The 19,761-nt window shown below is 40.6% G+C and overlaps 1 protein-coding gene across 5 annotated transcripts in view; it reads left to right on the top strand.

The window, feature by feature from the left end:
• Positions 1–19,761, top strand: part of LOC117325541 (myocardin-related transcription factor B-like) — a 131,938-nt gene that overhangs the window by 92,035 nt on the left and 20,142 nt on the right. For all 5 annotated transcript variants that reach the window (XR_004532283.1, XR_004532286.1, XM_033881860.1 and 2 more), the window contains 3 exons: positions 94–159; positions 523–578; positions 18,367–18,442. Coding sequence is in view for 3 of the 5 variants with exons in the window: in XM_033881860.1 (XP_033737751.1) it covers positions 94–159; positions 523–578; positions 18,367–18,442 (198 nt within the window). In the remaining 2 variants the exon portion in view is untranslated. The remainder of the gene's footprint in view (positions 1–93; positions 160–522; positions 579–18,366; positions 18,443–19,761) is intronic.

Here is a 19,761-nt window from a genome sequence, read left to right on the forward strand (position 1 = left end):
TTCACATGACAAAAATAAATCAAACTGCAAGGACTTTTCTTTTCTTTTTCATTTTTGTTTCTTTTCTTCTCTATTGGACAATATTATTTACAGCCTTGAAGCGTAAGCTGATGATGAGGCGATCTGTGACAGAGCTGGTGGAGCAGGGCATCTATCCTCGTAAGTAATGAACCCTCCCTGTGTGATGTCATCAGGGAGGAGCTTTATGTCTATATATCTTCCCTGAGAAAATCATCCATATCCGAATAACTTGAATCACTAAACAGAAAGTTCCTTTATAAATCATTTCTGTTCAGTTTATATAAACTATACACAAAAGAGACTGAAATTGTGTTGATTATGTTGTAGTTACTCATTGTTTTTGGTGTTACATTGCTAGTGAATATACCTTTAACAACAAGTAATGCTAAAGATTGTTAAGTGATTCAGTGTATAATGTTAGTGATTTGTGTTTAGTATGTGTCTTTTAGAAGATGTTCTCCCGATAATCAGGTTTATACTCTATCCCTATGTATTTGCCAGCTCTGAAAACACCACCTGCATTTGCGGAACAGAGAAAACATCTCGAGCGAGCTAAGGTAAGTGTCTCCATCCATTACCCGCCTCTATTAACAAAGTAGTACATCGCCTCCATACCATCCCATCCTTGTCGTCAAAATGCTTAAAGGTGATCTGCACTGATGTTACTGGTGTTTGTGTTGGCATAGCATCCAAGAGTTGTTAGGATCCTAAATGGGATATTGACACCCAGATTGTCTGAAGGTGAAAATGTAGATATGGCTGTCAAAAATGCACTTTAGTTTCCATACACCATATCATTTTCAAAACGCTTTTCAAAACATATGCTCGAGTGATAACAAAGACATCTTTTAAAATTTGGTAATAACTGTAGAAGTGTAATTAATCCACAAGACACTGGAATGAATATGTCAGCATGCTGATGTGTTGACTCCCCCTCCTCACCCATTTCCACTTTCCTGCTCTAATTCTTATCTTCATAGGCATTATGCAACATGATGCAAAATAAATATCACTTCCCACCTTGTCAGAACTCAGCTATCCTAGACCTGCTACTCCATACACACTCGTTAAAATCTGAAAAGTTGAGGGATGATGTAAAACCACTTGTCACAGAGATGCCACACAAACATTTAAGGATGTCAAAAGTGGGAGGAAGAGATTAAAGTTCACAAAGTGTAATCTGTGACATGTGTGGCTGGTTATACCCCCGACAATTTCAGGGCTTCTTTCAAGTGTGTACGACAGAGCTCTGTGATTACATCTGTCTACGTCTGCACCCAAAGCACTCTAATAAATATTATCTGTATGTACTGCATTGTTGCTACAGGGTAATGCAGGTTTAATTTGTATAGAATTCCCAGTTGTTTTATAGAATTTCAAATATATCCATGCTGTGCATGTGTCTGTTTCCAAATTCTTCAAAAATTCAGAATGATATGAATTCACCAACTCTGCGTTTGATAGTGTTGTTTAGCATTGAGTCTACAATATTCTAACTTGGGTATGTTTAAAATCCAGAACGCTGAGACACTGTGATTTATCCAGCCAATGTTTATACATTGAATGCAGTAAATACTTGCCCAGTCCTGTTCCAGCAATCGTTATGTCAGATGTAGCCACATACAGCACCCCATGCACAGCACACATTCCCTGTTATTTATTATACAATTAACCAGAACAGTTTGTTGGCTGTGATTTAGGTCAGTATTCAACATTGATGATCAATTTTAATTCTAAACAATGTGGAGATATACAATGTTCTTGTCAAGGTCTGAAATTGGCAGCATGCCAGGTGGTAGAACTATCCTGAACAGTTTCATTTTGATGTATTTTGGAGGTGCTTATGGGTTGCCAATTTAGACTTGAATGTTGAAGTTAGTTGTTTTGATGGAATTGCCAGATGTTCTGCTGAGAAAGATGTGGAAAAGCTTATATAAGTAACCTATGGATCATCAGTAGTGTTGGGCCACAAAACAGTGCTGACTTGATAGGGCTGTAATACTGTACATTACCTTGTATATCAGTAGTGTTGGACCACAAAACAGTGCTGACTTGATGGGGCTGTAATACTGTACATTACCTTGTATATCAGTAGTGTTGGGCCACAAAACAGTGCTGACTTGATGGGACTGTAATACTGTACATTACCTGATGTACCAGTAGTGTTGGGCCACAAAACAGTGCTGACTTGATGGGGCTGTAATACTGTACATTACCTGGTATATCAGTAGTGTTGGGCCACAAAACAGTACTGACTTGATGGGGCTGTAATACTGTACATTACCTTGTATATCAGTAGTGTTGGGCCACAAAACAGTACTGACTTGATGGGGCTGTAATACTGTACATTACCTTGTATACCAGTAGTGTTGGGCCACAAAACAGTGCTGACTTGATGGGACTGTAATACTGTACATTACCTGGTATACCAGTAGTATTGGGCCACAAAACAGTGCTGACTTGATAGGGCTGTAATACTGTACATTACCTTGTATATCAGTAGTGTTGGGCCACAAAACAGTACTGACTTGATGGGGCTGTAATACTGTACATTACCTTGTATATCAGTAGTATTGGGCCACAAAACAGTACTGACTTGATGGGGCTGTAATACTGTACATTACCTGATGTACCAGTAGTGTTGGGCCACAAAACAGTACTGACTTGATAGGGCTGTAATACTGTACATTACCTTGTATATCAGTAGTGTTGGGCCACAAAACAGTGCTGACTTGATGGGGCTGTAATACTGTACATTACCTTGTATACCAGTAGTATTGGGCCACAAAACAGTGCTGACTTGATGGGGCTGTAATACTGTACATTACCTTGTATACCAGTAGTATTGGGCCACAAAACAGTGCTGACTTGATGGGGCTGTAATACTGTACATTACCTTGTATATCAGTAGTGTTGGGCCACAAAACAGTGCTGACTTGATGGGGCTGTAATACTGTACATTACCTTGTATATCAGTAGTGTTGGGCCACAAAACAGTGCTGACTTGATGGGGCTGTAATACTGTACATTACCTTGTATACCAGTAGTATTGGGCCACAAAACAGTACTGACTTGATGGGGCTGTAATACTGTACATTACCTGATGTACCAGTAGTGTTGGGCCACAAAACAGTACTGACTTGATAGGGCTGTAATACTGTACATTACCTTGTATATCAGTAGTGTTGGGCCACAAAACAGTGCTGACTTGATGGGGCTGTAATACTGTACATTACCTTGTATACCAGTAGTATTGGGCCACAAAACAGTGCTGACTTGATGGGGCTGTAATACTGTACATTACCTTGTATACCAGTAGTATTGGGCCACAAAACAGTGCTGACTTGATGGGGCTGTAATACTGTACATTACCTTGTATATCAGTAGTGTTGGGCCACAAAACAGTGCTGACTTGATGGGGCTGTAATACTGTACATTACCTTGTATATCAGTAGTGTTGGGCCACAAAACAGTGCTGACTTGATGGGGCTGTAATACTGTACATTACCTTGTATACCAGTAGTATTGGGCCACAAAACAGTACTGACTTGATAGGGCTGTAATACTGTACATTACCTGATGTACCAGTAGTGTTGGGCCACAAAACAGTGCTGACTTGATGGGGCTGTAATACTGTACATTACCTTGTATATCAGTAGTGTTGGGCCACAAAACAGTGCTGACTTGATGGGGCTGTAATACTGTACATTACCTGATGTACCAGTAGTGTTGGGCCACAAAACAGTGCTGACTTGATGGGGCTGTAATACTCTACATTACCTGGTATATCAGTAGTGTTGGACCACAAAACAGTGCTGACTTGATAGGGCTGTAATACTGTACATTACCTTGTATATCAGTAGTGTTGGACCACAAAACAGTGCTGACTTGATGGGGCTGTAATACTGTACATTACACGGTATATCAGTAGTGTTGGACCACAAAACAGTGCTGACTTGATGGGGCTGTAATACTGTACATTACACGGTATATCAGTAGTGTTGGACCACAAAACAGTGCTGACTTGATGGGGCTGTAATACTGTACATTACCTTGTATATCAGTAGTATTGGGCCACAAAACAGTACTGACTTGATGGGGCTGTAATACTGTACATTACCTTGTATACCAGTAGTGTTGGGCCACAAAACAGTGCTGACTTGATGGGACTGTAATACTGTACATTACACGGTATACCAGTAGTGTTGGGCCACAAAACTTGATAGGGCTGTAATACTGTACATTACACGGTATATCAGTAGTGTTGGGCCACAAAACAGTGCTGACTTGATGGGGCTGTAATACTGTACATTACCTTGTATACCAGTAGTGTTGGGCCACAAAACAGTGCTGACTTGATGGGACTGTAATACTGTACATTACACGGTATACCAGTAGTGTTGGGCCACAAAACTTGATAGGGCTGTAATACTGTACATTACACGGTATATCAGTAGTGTTGGGCCACAAAACAGTACTGACTTGATGGGGCTGTAATACTGTACATTACACGGTATACCAGTAGTGTTGGGCCACAAAACAGTACTGACTCGATGGGGCTGTAATACGTACTGTACATTACCTGATGTACCAGTAGTGTTGGGCCACAAAACAGTGCTGACTTTAATTATTACACAAGTATCATTGAAGCATAACAGAACAATGTTGTTAACAATTCTATTATTATGGACAAAAATGAAATGAAAGAAAACATATATATATATATATATATATATAATGTAAGGACTAAAATGAGCATTCAAAGGCATTCTAAAGCTAAGGGATAACGATTTACTGATATGAATGTGAAACTGGAACCTCCAGAAAGCTGAGCATTCATACACCACAAAGTGACCTTGACATTTGCTTAACTTGACCCTACCTAACAAACAGTAATTCACAGTGACCTCGACATTGGTGAATTTAATCATGACCTATATACTGTATGTGTTACACATTCCTGGCTGACATGTCAGAGTTGTTTACATTACCCCATTACTGGTGCCCACCATATTACATAATAATTCTGTCTACCAGAAGGGCTGCTACTTGTCATCAGACTCATGTAGACTGGCCGCCTGTAGGCTGATAAATCCTACCTGTGTCAATGTTTTGTCATTCAGATTGTCTGATCCGACTGATGGAATGTCATAGATAAAAAAACAAATCTTATTCTGATAGACTCGGAGAATGTCAAAGATAAAAAAACATCTATTTTTATTGAAGTTCTATGCTTGTCTGCTATAGATAATACTCCCAAGTGTTATTGGTGTTTTCTATAAATGTTGGTTCATGATCACTCGCTCCAATCCTGAAGACTGGAGCAATTAATAACCAATTGCTTACATAACAAAGAGTAGGTATTGAGAGATAGATACAATAACACTCGAGTTCACAACTTGACATCAAAGATACACATGGCTACCAACTTATCTGCATATTATCCACACAAGGGCTCAGCTTCCGAAACTCTCTTACCACTTAATTTTGTGGAAGTTCAATTTACTTTTTATTCTGATTTTTTGTTGTTGTGTGTATACCTATCATTAATGACTCAAGTACTTAGATCATTGGAACATCATTTAACACACTTTTTCTGAATTCTCAAAATGACTTTCTGGAAGAGTGACCAGCTGTTTTATATTACTTTAGTAGGTTGTAGACTAGTTATGGTGGAATATTAGGAACAGTGGTTAATTCTTACAAATGGTTAAATATCATAACTGTTTAATAATGAAATGGGGTTAAAAGGATCTGTCTTAATTAAGTGATGATGTTTACTTTCAGTATTTCAAATCAACATTTACTTGGGCCTTATTACACTTGGTATACATGGGTTGTATTGTACATGGTATACATGGGTTGTATTGTACATGATATACATGGGTTGTATTGTATGACATAACTGTAGGTTGTATTAACGAACGACCCTTGAATTATGTTGGGAGTGAACAACAGGGTTAAATGTTGTGCTTTACCTATAATACCCTCAATAAGTAATAATAGTAATAGTAATAATTGTAGAAGGGTAAGATGTTTACAGGTATGTTGTTTAATTACCCACTAGTATGTAACAGATGTGAGGATAAGATTTTTGTATGGCCATGCTACACAGTGATGGAACATTTTGTGTTTCTTCATCAATTTGTCATTGTGACATACACTTTCCATCATTCTGCCATGACCACATACTTTTCTGTTGATCTGTCAAAGCAATATACCTTTTCCATCAATGGATTGGGCTACATCAAAATGACAAGTTCGCATACATTTCCTATCATTCTGTTACACATGCTTTTCATCAATTTGTTGTGACAACACACCTTTCATCTGTCTGCTGTGACAACACACCTTTCATTTGTCTGCTGTGACAACATACCGTCCATTAATCTGTTGTGACAACACACCTTTCATTTGTCTGCTGTGACAACACACCTTCCCTCAATTTGCTGTGACAACACACCTTCCATTAATCTGTTGTGACAACACACCTTTCATTTGTCTGCTGTGACAACACACCTTCCCTCAATTTGCTGTGACAACACACCTTCCATTAATCTGTTGTGACAACACACCTTCCATCAATCTTCTGTGACAACACACCTTCCATCAATCTTCTGTGACAACACACCTTCCATCAATATGCTGTGACAACACACCTTCCATCAATATGCTGTGACAACACACCTTCCATTAATCTACTGTGACAACAAGCCTTTTCCACCAATCTGCCATGACAACAGGCCTTTTTCATCAATCTGCCATGACAACAAACCTTTTCCACCGATCTGCCATGACAACAAGCCTTTTCCATCAATCTGCCATGACAACAAGCCTTTTCCACCAATCTGCCATGACAACAAGCCTTTTCCATCAATCTGCCATGACAACAAGCCTTTTCCATCAATCTGCCATGACAACAAGCCTTTTCCATCAATCTGCCATGACAACAAGCCTTTTCCATCAATCTGCCATGACAACAAGCCTTTTCCATCAATCTGCCATGACAACAAGCCTTTTCCACCAATCTGCCATGACAACAAGCCTTTTCCATCAATCTGCCATGACAACAAGCCTTTTCCATCAATCTGCCATGACAACAAGCCTTTTCCATCAATCTGCCATGACAACAAGCCTTTTCCATCAATCTGCCATGACAACAACCCTTTTCCACCAATCTGCCATGGTGTCATGTTAGATAAACTTTAGCTTCTTCACTACCCAAACAAACAAACAGAAGTAAAAGGAAAAATTACTGAAATTAGCAGATATTTATTTTAAATGTCTTCATCTGTTAAAGGAGTATATCAATCTGATATTCATTGATTGATGTTTACAGCCTCCCTGAAGCAGTACCTCCTAGTCAGAGAAGGGCTTCCTAGCCTGCATCTGTTTTATCCCAAGTTATTCAAATCAGTTAACGAATTGTCAATTATCAGAAGTCAGTTAATAGACCAAAGGTTGTGTATACCTGTACTGTAGTGGTGAGGCAGATGAGAAGTGACATACTAATGTAATGTTGAGGCAGTATGTAGTTCTGACTCTCACATGTGGTAGTAAGTCGGCTATCCCTGGCACCACACTAGAGCTGTGTAGCTTTCTCACTGCTGAACAAATATTTGTTTTGTGTTTGAAGGTGACAAAAGAAAACACATCTCACCAAATAAAATCTACAACAGTGTACATATCTTTTTACTGTTAAATAAAGATTAGAGGACAATCTAGAATAAGTGAAATCCCTGCTGTGTGGTGTTTTTTTTCTCCTTCATGCAGTATTAATTATTTGGGAGTCCTTGAGTCATTCTAGAGTGGTGTAGGAATTTGGCAGCCCCCCAGGTGTATTATCCTGCCTAACACAGCAGTTGGTGCACAGGTTTAATGGGTACTGTCTATCACCTGGTCAAATACTTCTGCTGCTGACACTGCCTCCTACACAGGGGGATACCTGTCATGTACATAATGCCTACACACAAGCTCTCAACACTAAACTTTCTCCAATATCTTGCATGCACTTTTACTTCTTTCAACCAATGTTTTAGTAATAATAACCAATGTTTTAGTAATAATTAATCATTGTTCTTATTAAAGTGAGCATTGGATATATTTATGAGCAAAGTTTTAAGCTGCTGATGCTGCTGATGTATGCATGGCTGCTAGGGCTACGTTCAGATGACCTCTGCTTCAACATCAGATCCTGTCATTCCACACATGTACTCTTACCTATCTAATCAGCCTGCTCACAACCACAGCATAATCACACCATATATCAAAATCAGCCAGATATACCATCTCCAGGAAAATTTCTCAGCACTGGCTGGTAGAACTGTGTAAAAGAACCTAATGCAGGGTTTTGAGAATCGAAACAGACATTAATTGCTCAGATTGATGATCTAAGTTTTGATTTGACAACACTTTGTAGTGCCACAACATCATTATCAGGTTTACAAGGTTCCAGGATGGCAGAAGACTTTATGTACTCCCCCAACATCAGCAACACAGCATCAGATGTACCTGGGTGTACATCACATAAAGTTTTAGTTTTGTTCTCAAGAGGAGGGGGCAACATTTGAGCAGTGTAACAGCGCTGCTTGTAACTAAAAACGTCATATTTTCCAGATTTTTTTCTTTCTTTTAACTAATTTTTGAATCGTTTATTTTTGCCAAAACTTGAAGGCATTTGGCATGGATGTTCCTTGGGGATAAATATTTCTTTCTAAGCAGATTTATGTATACATACATGAGTGACAGATATGAATAAGTGTACAAAGTTGGGGGCGACTTGAGTCTGTTTTAGGGTACAGAGTTGGAGGGACAACTTGAGTCTGTTTTAGGGTACAGAGTTGGAAGGACAACTTGAGTCTGTTTTAGGGTACAGAGTAGGAGGGACAACTTTAGTCTGTTTTAGGGTACAGAGTTGGACGGACAACTTGAGTCTGTTTTAGGGTACAGAGTTGGAGGGACAACTTGAGTCTGTTTTAGGGTACAGAGTTGGAGGAACAACTTGAGTCTGTTTAGGGTACAGAGTTTGAGGGACAACTTGAGTCTGTTTTAGGGTACAGAGTAGGAGGGACAACTTTAGTCTGTTTTAGGGTACAGAGTTGGACGGACAACTTGAGTCTGTTTTAGGGTACAGAGTAGGAGGGACAACTTGAGTCTGTTTTAGGGTACAGAGTTGGACGGACAACTTGAGTCTGTTTTAGGGTACAGAGTTGGACGGACAACTTGAGTCTGTTTTAGGGTACAGAGTTGGACGGACAACTTGAGTCTGTTTTAGGGTACAGAGTTGGACGGACAACTTGAGTCTGTTTAAGGGTACAGAGTTGGAGGGACAACTTGAGTCTGTTTAAGGGTACAGAGTTGGAGGGACAACTTGAGTCTGTTTTAGGGTACAGAGTTGGACGGACAACTTGAGTCTGTTTTAGGGTACAGAGTTGGACGGACAACTTGAGTCTGTTTAAGGGTACAGAGTTGGAGGGACAACTTGAGTCTGTTTAGGGTACAGAGTAGGAGGGGTGTTTTAGGGTACAGAGTTGGAGAGATGTTTTAGGGTACAGAGTTGGACGGACAACTTGAGTCTGTTTAAGGGTACAGAGTTGGAGGGACAACTTGAGTCTGTTTAGGGTACAGAGTTGGACGGACAACTTGAGTCTGTTTAGGGTACAGAGTTGGACGGACAACTTGAGTCTGTTTAGGGTACAGAGTTGGACGGACAACTTGAGTCTGTTTAGGGTACAGAGTTGGAGGGGTGTTTTAGGGTACAGAGTTGGAGGGACAACTTGAGTCTGTTTAAGGGTACAGAGTTGGAGAGATGTTTTAGGGTACAGAGTTGGAGGGGTGTTTTAGGGTACAGAGTTGGAGAGATGTTTTAGGGTACAGAGTTGGACGGACAACTTGAGTCTGTTTAGGGTACAGAGTTGGAGGGGTGTTTTAGGGTACAGAGTTGGAGGGGTGTTTTAGGGTACAGAGTTGGAGGGGTGTATAAGGGTACAGAGTTGGAAGGACAACTTGAGTCTGTTTTAGGGTACAGAGTTGGACGGACAACTTGAGTCTGTTTAGGGTACAGAGTTGGAGGACAACTTGAGTCTGTTTAGGGTACAGAGTTGGACGGACAACTTGAGTCTGTTTTAGGGTACAGAGTTGGAGGGACAACTTGAGTCTGTTTTAGGGTACAGAGTAGGAGGGACAACTTGAGTCTGTTTTAGGGTACAGAGTTGGACGGACAACTTGAGTCTGTTTTAGGGTACAGAGTTGGAGGGGTGTATAAGGGTACAGAGTTGGACGGACAACTTGAGTCTGTTTTAGGGTACAGAGTTGGATGGACAACTTGAGTCTGTTTTAGGGTACAGAGTTGGAGGGGTGTATAAGGGTACAGAGTTGGAGGGGTGTATAAGGGTACAGAGTTAGAGGGACAACTTGAGTCTGTTTAGGGTACAGAGTTGGAGGGACAACTTGAGTCTGTTTAGGGTACAGAATTGGACGGACAACTTGAGTCTGTTTTAGGGTACAGAGTTGGACGGACAACTTGAGTCTGTTTTAGGGTACAGAGTTGGAGGGGTGTTTTAGGGTACAGAGTTGGAGGGACAACTTGAGTCTGTTTAGGGTACAGAGTTGGACGGACAACTTGAGTCTGTTTTAGGGTACAGAGTTGGAGGGGTGTTTTAGGGTACAGAGTTGGAGGGGTGTATAGGGTACAGAGTTAGAGGGACAACTTGAGTCTGTTTAGGGTACAGAGTTGGAAGGACAACTTGAGTCGGTTTTGCCTTACTATTGATGTACTAGTACATATAGTGTTGACTATATTGATCATCACCCTACCTGCTATGTTGCCTGAAAGTCTTAATTTCACTATTCTACTTTATGTCTGACTTTCCATCAAACCTGAAAATCAGAGGTCATTGCCAATACATGATGACAACAAAAAAAACTTTTACAATAGTTACAACACAAGACACAACTCATGACAATAATGAGGTGCACTTCAATGATACGTGTTGGTTAAAACTTGGCTAAAACAGATTAACACCTGGATGATATTGTATCCTGTATGGTGCCATGTTTTTTTGGAGGAGGGTGTAGGCAGGCCTTCATGTGAACTATCTGTATGGTACAGTGTTTTCCTGGGGATCTAGGCTTTTCTGACCTTGACTAACAGATGGCAAGAGAGTGGGAGTTTTACCTGACACAAATCTAACCTCATCACTTTTAAATTAAGTGCTAATTTTAGGATTTTTAATGAAAGCTAATTGACACTATTGGGTGTGATTACTAAAACATGTGTTGATGCCAATGTTTTGTATGATGTATACCAATCATTAAAAGCAGATGTAGATATGTTTTTAACAACTCGCGATTAGTATGTAAGTAAATAGTATTCAAGCTGACTTTAATATAGGAATTCATGTCTATCCATGTTGGTAATATTACTTCTCACTGATTCATTTACAGGGACATTAAATCCCTTCAGTTTAAGACAAGCTGAAATCAGCGGAGTCAACATTTACTGTATGTTTATAAAAATAGCATACTGGTTTATAGGCAAGGGCAACAGGTCAGGGATTTGGGTCCAAGGTAGTTTGACCTCTAATGAGAAACCAGTCATAAGCAAGGACAAACTAATTAAACAGTTGTAGGAGTGAAACTTTGACCTGAGCTAGTGTAATGAATTGAATGTCAGGTAATCGGTAGATGTTGAAGGAGTTTCAGGGACCTAGGCACTGTAACCTAGGTGATGGATCAGCGAACAGATAAATATTTAGGCTTCAGTCCTCAGTTTTCTCAAGGACTCTCTCCAACAAAATAAATTTAATGAGAAACTGCTTGATGACCCCATTGCTTCCAATCGTACCAGAAAGATAAATGGCTTCATGTGTCAATCTTACCAGAAAGATAGATGTTATTTGTGTCAAACATGGGGGAAATCCAGGCCTGCTACTGGAACTTAGGTCAATATGGCACCATTAATGAAAAATTGTAAGCCCTTTTGAACTTGATTCAGTGTAGCTACATATGTTGTGTATCTCTCAGCACTGCTCTGTGGTTGTCAGCTGATAGAGACCCAGCAAATAAATAGTTATTGTTGACACCACAAGGCAGCCCAATCTCAATACTTTTCAAAGAAAGCCTTGTTAAGGAAGGAAGTATATGGCACATAAAAGTGGTTGTTGGTTGTCCTTTCTTAAACCTGGCTTAATATAGTTATTATATAGGGATACAGAATAGATAGTGCACGTTCTCAGATTTGTATATCTTATCATGCCAATAAGAGAAATTCACATTTCCGTGGGAGAAAGGGGTTTTTATATGAAGTTCCTAATGTGACATATCTGAAGTTTCCATAAACAAATCAGTAGCAGATTTTCCTTATTTGACAAGGGTGTTTTTGTTCCCTATCTTACTGAAATATCAGTGGTATACAAATCTGCCACGCAGGTTATGGGAATACATATAGGGTTTTTATATACCAAATGTCTGTAGGGATCCCTAATAGTGGTTTGTAGTACAAATGTTGTGGCTCTAATTTCACTTCCAAATTATTTCTTTTAGCCTTCAATAAAACGTAAACAATTAATTTGTCAAGGCTCATGGCCTTAATTGGCATCATTTTTTACTTCAGTGCAAGTTGTTCAAAAGAGGTCTGCTATCTGTTGGAAGAGCATGGTTATAGGGATGTACTGGGGAGTGTTGAATGCCATAGTCATACAACAGCATTAGGGAGCGATGGGTACAACCTAAACCTACCTAATGTGCCCGTCATAGCAGTTTTATCTCTTAACCATTAACATTTCTATTTCAAATCACCCATTGGCATCATTTCACCTCAAATATTTGATAGTTGTTTTCTAAGTGCCTCCAGCCTATGTCTGGTGACGTTGTGTTCAATGGCAGACATAAAGATGCTGTGTACTTCTCTTGGAAGATGAATTTTATTGTGTGTTCCACATTTATATTTGATATGAGTAATTTGGCAAAGACATATTTCAAAGTGTTCCAAGATCAACCAGATATCATATGGAACAGTGTCAACTGATCAATATAAGATTCAGGTTTATCAGAAATAAGTGGCACAGTGTTAGCACGACTACTGGATATAGAATTGTCAGAAATAGAACTTTTCTGTGTAAAGTACTGATAATCTGTCCAAATTCTTCCTACCTACCCAGACTGACTCAAAATAGCACTGACACACACTTACACAGGAAAAATACACACAACACCCACACAGACACACACTTACACAGGAAAAATACACACAACACCCACACAGACACACACTTACACAGGAAAAATACACACAACACCCACACAGACACACACTTACACAGGAAAAATACACACAACACCCACACAGACACACACTTACACAGGAAAAATACACACCCACACTGACACACACTTACACAGGGAAAATACACACAACACCCACACAGACACACACTTACACAGGTACACATGTACACAACACCCACACTGACACACACTAACACTAACACAGGTACACATGTACACAACACCCACACTGACACACACTAACACAGGTACACACTTACACAGGAAAAATACACACAACACCCACACAGACACACACTTACACAGGAAAAATACACACAACACCCACACAGACACACACTTACACAGGAAAAATACACACAACACCCACACAGACACACACTTACACAGGAAAAATACACACAACACCCACACAGACACACACTTACACAGGAAAAATACACACAACACCCACACAGACACACACTTACACAGGAAAAATACACACAACACCCACACAGACACACACTTACACAGGGAAAATACACACAACACCCACACAGACACACACTTACACAGGTACACATGTACACAACACCCACACTGACACACAATATCACTGGTACACACAACAGACACACACTAACATTAACACAGGTACACATGTACACAACACCCACACAGACACACAATATCACTGGTACACAAAACAGTGCAGACGTGTGACACCTTCATGCGGATTGTGACCAGAATAAATTTGAACCTTATCAGTTCTAATAGATGATGTTATGGCAACAGGACGAAATAGGATCTATATTTAGAAACTTGGTCACAGTCAAAGTGCTGTACGATTGCCAGATGTTGGTTTCCTCCTTAATAAAGAATATGTACCATCTTTATGGTCGTTTTTATATGCTCCCTGCTGATTGCTACCAGTTTGATGGTTTTGTTAATATTTTTTTGTTCTGATTGCTACCATTTTATGGTATTTCTATTTACTTATGTTGCTATTGGTATAATTTTATGGATTTTCTCTGTTTTCTATCTCAATATCGCCTGTATTTCTTATGTTCTTACAGCTTCTTCCTCATTACTTATAAATGATATGGGCAAGTAGATACTGCTTGTCAGAGATAATTAGAGCTCATTGATCACATCCCTGGTACATCTATATTACATTGCGACAAATATTGACATGTTAGCTCAGAATACCATTTGACTTCTGGTGGTCTCCTCCCTTAAAGTACCATTTGACTGGTGGTGGTTCTTCCCTTGGTACCATTTGATCGGTGGTGGTTCTTCCCTTGGTACCATTTGATCGGTGGTGGTTCCTTCCTTGGTACCATTTGACTGGTGGTGGTTCCTCCCTTGGTACCATTTGATTGGTGGTGGTTCCTTCCTTGGTACCATTTGACCGGTGGTTTTTCCTCCCTCAGTACCATTTGACCGGTGGTGGTTCCTTCCTTGGTACCATTTGACCGGTGGTGGTTCCTTCCTTGGTACCATTTGATTGGTGGTGGTTCCTTCCTTGGTACCATTTGACTGGTGGTGGTTCTTCCCTTGGTACCATTTGATTGGTGTTGGTTCTTCCCTTGGTACCATTTGACCGGTGGTGGTTCCTCCCTTGGTACCATTTGATTGGTGGTGGTTCCTCCCTTGGTACCATTTGACCGGTGGTGGTTCCTCCCTCAGTACCATTTGACCGGTGGTGGTTCCTCCCTTGGTACCATTTGATTGGTGGTGGTTCCTCCCTTGGTACCATTTGATTGGTGGTGGTTCCTCCCTCAGTACCATTTGACCGGTGGTGGTTCCTCCCTTTGTACCATTTGACCGGTGGTGGTTCCTCCCTCAGTACCATTTGACCGGCGGTGGTTCCTCCCTTGGTACCATTTGACCGGCGGTGGTTCCTCCCTCAGTACCATTTGACTGGTGGTGGTTCCTCCCTTGGTACCATTTGACCGGCGGTTGTTCCTCCCTCAGTACCATTTGACCGGTGGTGGTTCCTTCCTTGGTACCATTTGACCGGTGGTGGTTCCTCCCTCAGTACCATTTGACCGGTGGTGGTTCCTCCCTCAGTACCATTTGACCGGTGGTGGTTCCTTCCTTGGTACCATTTGACCGGTGGTGGTTCCTTCCTTGGTACCATTTGACCGGTGGTGGTTCCTTCCTTGGTACCATTTGATTGGTGGTGGTTCCTTCCTTGGTACCATTTGACCGGTGGTGGTTCCTCCCTCAGTACCATTTGACCGGTGGTGGTTCCTCCCTTGGTACCATTTGATTGGTGGTGGTTCCTCCCTTGGTACCATTTGATTGGTGGTGGTTCCTCCCTTGGTACCATTTGACCGGTGGTGGTTCCTCCCTCAGTACCATTTGACCGGTGGTGGTTCCTCCCTTGGTACCATTTGATTGGTGGTGGTTCCTCCCTTGGTACCATTTGATTGGTGGTGGTTCCTCCCTCAGTACCATTTGACCGGTGGTGGTTCCTCCCTTGGTACCATTTGACCGGTGGTGGTTCCTCCCTCAGTACCATTTGACCGGCGGTGGTTCCTCCCTTGGTACCATTTGACCGGCGGTGGTTCCTTCCTCAGTACCATTTGACCGGTGGTGGTTCCTCCCTTGGTACCATTTGACTGGTGGTGGTTCCTTCCTTGGTACCATTTGACCGATGGTGGTTCCTCCCTCAGTACCATTTGACTGGTGGTGGTTCCTCCCTTGGTACCATTTGACCGGCGGTTGTTCCTCCCTCAGTACCATTTGACCGGTGGTGGTTCCTTTCTTGGTACCATTTGACCGATGGTGGTTCCTCCCTCAGTACCATTTGATCGGTGGTGGTTCCTTCCTTGGTACCATTTGACTGGTGGTGGTTCCTCCTTTGGTACCATTTGACCGGTGGTGGTTCCTCCCTCAGTACCATTTGACCGGTGGTGGTTCCTTCCTTGGTACCATTTGACCGGTGGTGGTTCCTTCCTTGGTACCATTTGACCGGTGGTGGTTCCTCCCTCAGTACCATTTGATTGGTGGTGGTTCCTTCCTTGGTACCATTTGACCGGTGGTGGTTCCTCCCTCAGTACCATTTGACTGGTGGTGGTTCCTCCCTTGGTACCATTTGATTGGTGGTGGTTCCTTTCTTGGTACCATTTGACTGGTGGTGGTTCCTTCCTTGGTACCATTTGATTGGTGGTGGTTCCTCCCTTGGTACCATTTGACTGGTGGTGGTTCCTCCCTTAATACTATTTGAATGGTGCTAATTTCTCCTCAGAATTATTTGACTTACAATGACTCTTTGAAGATAAGGTATGGACAGTTTAGATATAAACAAGAAATGGGATTAGGTAACTGGGGTGGATCATGCTTCAGGGAGAATGTCAGCTCCAATTAATGAAGATAATAGTAGAAGAAAAGTGGCTGCCACTGTGAACACCAGGTCAGAGGGGTTATTTAGTGTAGGTTATTGGGATGCTTAGCAGCTGCTTTTCTCAAACTCACCACAAACATCAGAAAAAATCTGCTGGAAAAAAACTCTACTCTTGGAAAATTTTGTTTATAAAATATTGGTACTAATATATGATTGGTAAAACTGAGGTGTGAAATGTTGAATTTAGATATAAGGTCAATGTAGTAGGAGGATATAATGGTGATTAAGGTCTGTGTAATCAATGTACATCCTCCTGTGGAGATATCAGTCAACTTATCAGTAATACATACAGTTCATCCATATCTACCAATCCAGCAGCCTGCTGCTTTGTATTCTGGTATGTATATGATTATGTAAGGTTTTGGAGTCCTTCATTAATTAGTGGGAGATACTGGTCTGCTGTTGTCTACAGATGGAGGCCCTGCCAAGCCAGGTTGGCTAATATTTGCAGGGTACCTGATGGTAGTCACTAAATTAAATTAAATTACTGCCTGTGTTCTAGTACCAAGCCTGATTTCTTCATATTTGCCGGCTGACTGGATTTGGTGGTGTTTGATGTGGCTTTGTTACACTGCCTTTGTTGAGACAGGGTGTCTGTATGGAGGAGGTTACCGTGGTGATAATGAGAGGTTGCCCTCTCCATCTTGTGTTCCCTTCCAGTCCAATCACCTGGACCATGTTCCTGTCGAACCTTCTCCACTTTGATCTGCATGTCAGGTCCAGAGAAGTCTGTTAGAACTTCACATCTGGACATTGACTGCATCTAAGATCCTAAAATAGTTCTTATTGACAAATATAGTAACTTCAACATTTCCCATCATAACATTTCAAAAGATGTTTCTACTTCTAAGATGTCTCCACTACAACTGCATCTTCTGTCTGTTGATGCTGACAAAGTCTCTGGCTTCTGAATACATTTAGTTAATTTTTGCTAGACAATAGGATCCACTGAACTAAATCTGTTATCATTTGTTGGATAGTAAAATCCGATTCTATTTGCTAGTCAAGATTTATACCTAATTTTACAACAAGGTCACCAGCACTGTTGTACTGTCCATCCTTGTTTTCAAACCACCACATATCCAGTTGTCTCATTACTCCCACTCATCACTTATCTGGTAGTCCCAATCAGTCACCACTAATCTGGTAGTCCCACGCAGTCACCACTAATCTTATAGTCCCACTCGGTCACCACTAATCTGGTTGTCCCACTCGGTCACCACTAAGCTGGTATTCCAACTCAGTCACCACCAATCTGGTTGTCTCGCTCAGTCACCATTAATCTGGTAGTCCCATTCAGTCACCATTAATCTGGTTGTCCTAATCAGTCATCAATAATCTGGTTGTCCTAATCAGTCACCACTTATCTGGTATTCCAACTCAAGTCACCACTAACCTGGAACTCCAACTCAGTCACCACTAATCTGGTTATCCCACTCAGTCACCACTAATCTAGTCTCCAAACTATATATCAAATATGTTAAGGGACAGATTTTCAAAATTGTCCAGGTCATCTAGTCAACTCAAAATTCTGGTACTCTAAATGGAAAAAAATGGTTTAACAATTCTCAATTTTGTAAAAATCTCAAGAATCAACAAAATACAGAGTGTCTGCAGGATTTCTAATTTTGAAAATATTAATTGTTTGATTTTCTCCTTCACAGACTGGGGATTTGTTACGACACAAAATCATACATCGTCCTGACCGACAACTACTGGTACAACAGCACATATTAGAAGGTAACTATACAAGTTAACAGAGTGACAAAAGTTTTGTGAATTGTTCCTTAACATTTGACCCTCAAAAATCAATCTGTTCATCAGGACCAATGTTTAATATGACAGGTCAGAAAGTCTAAGGAACTGTTCACTTAACTAGGTTTTGTTTTGAAGTGTTCTAACCCAATATGCAGCTATAAAAGTCTTGCCTTCAGTAGTTCAGTAAAAATCATGGTACCCCTTGTCAGGTAATATAAACAGATTTAATCTCAGATATGTGTTCTTTTAACCAAATGTGCAGACTCAAGAGGTTCTACTGTACTGTATTTGTCTGCCGTCTGCTTCCATTATAAGACAAGGAAACAGAAAATCAACAAAGGATAGAAACTATTTCAAGAAGCACTTTTATGAAAGGAGAAAAGATTAAGCTAAATTTGATGAGATACTGTGGCTAGCTCCATATGGGAGTTGAATGATAGATAAAATGCACATTGATGATAATGTATCTACCACTGTATAGTATACTGTATATCATTATGTAGCCCATTGGACCAATCCATAATTCTCCATTATCTATAATTCTCTGTACAGTATCCATAATTCTCTGTACAGTATCCATAATTCTCTGTACAGTATCCCCAATTATCTGTACAGTATCCCCAATTCTCTGTTCAGTATCCCCAATTATCTGTACAGTATCCATAATTCTCTGTACAGTATCCATAATTCTCTGTACAGTATCCCCAATTCTCTGTACAGTATCCATAATTCTCGGGTACAGTATCCATAATTCTCTGTACAGTATCCCCAATTCTCTATACAGTATCCATAATTCTCTATACAGTATCCATAATTCTCTGTACAGTATCCATAATTCTCTGTACAGTATCCATAATTCTCTGTACAGTATCCCCAATTCTCTGTACAGTATCCATAATTCTCTGTACAGTATCCATAATTCTCTGTACATTAACCATAATTCTCTGTACAGTATCCATATGCACCATTTCCTTTTTGCATACCAAGTTGATAACTTTTCATCTCGACTAATAATGCTATGCTGTTTCACCTCTGTGTTTCTCATCCTGCTAACCTGTTAGTCACACATAGGGGTAGCTCTAGGTGGCCAATTTAATCAGCACACATGCTCCCTAATGGGGACCATTTAATTACACAATAATAGATCTGATACCATTGGTGTAGCCATTATTATTTCCAAAAATGAACGGAAGTCTGCAAATAAAAAAAAAATCATCTTTTAACTTCTTAAGCCTTTGAATTTATATAACATGAAAATCGCATGATAGATAGAAGGAAGTAGATGAAAGGATTGAGATGAA

Source organism: Pecten maximus, chromosome 1, assembly GCF_902652985.1.
Source record: "Pecten maximus chromosome 1, xPecMax1.1, whole genome shotgun sequence".
In the NCBI taxonomy this organism is placed as follows: domain Eukaryota; kingdom Metazoa; phylum Mollusca; class Bivalvia; order Pectinida; family Pectinidae; genus Pecten; species Pecten maximus.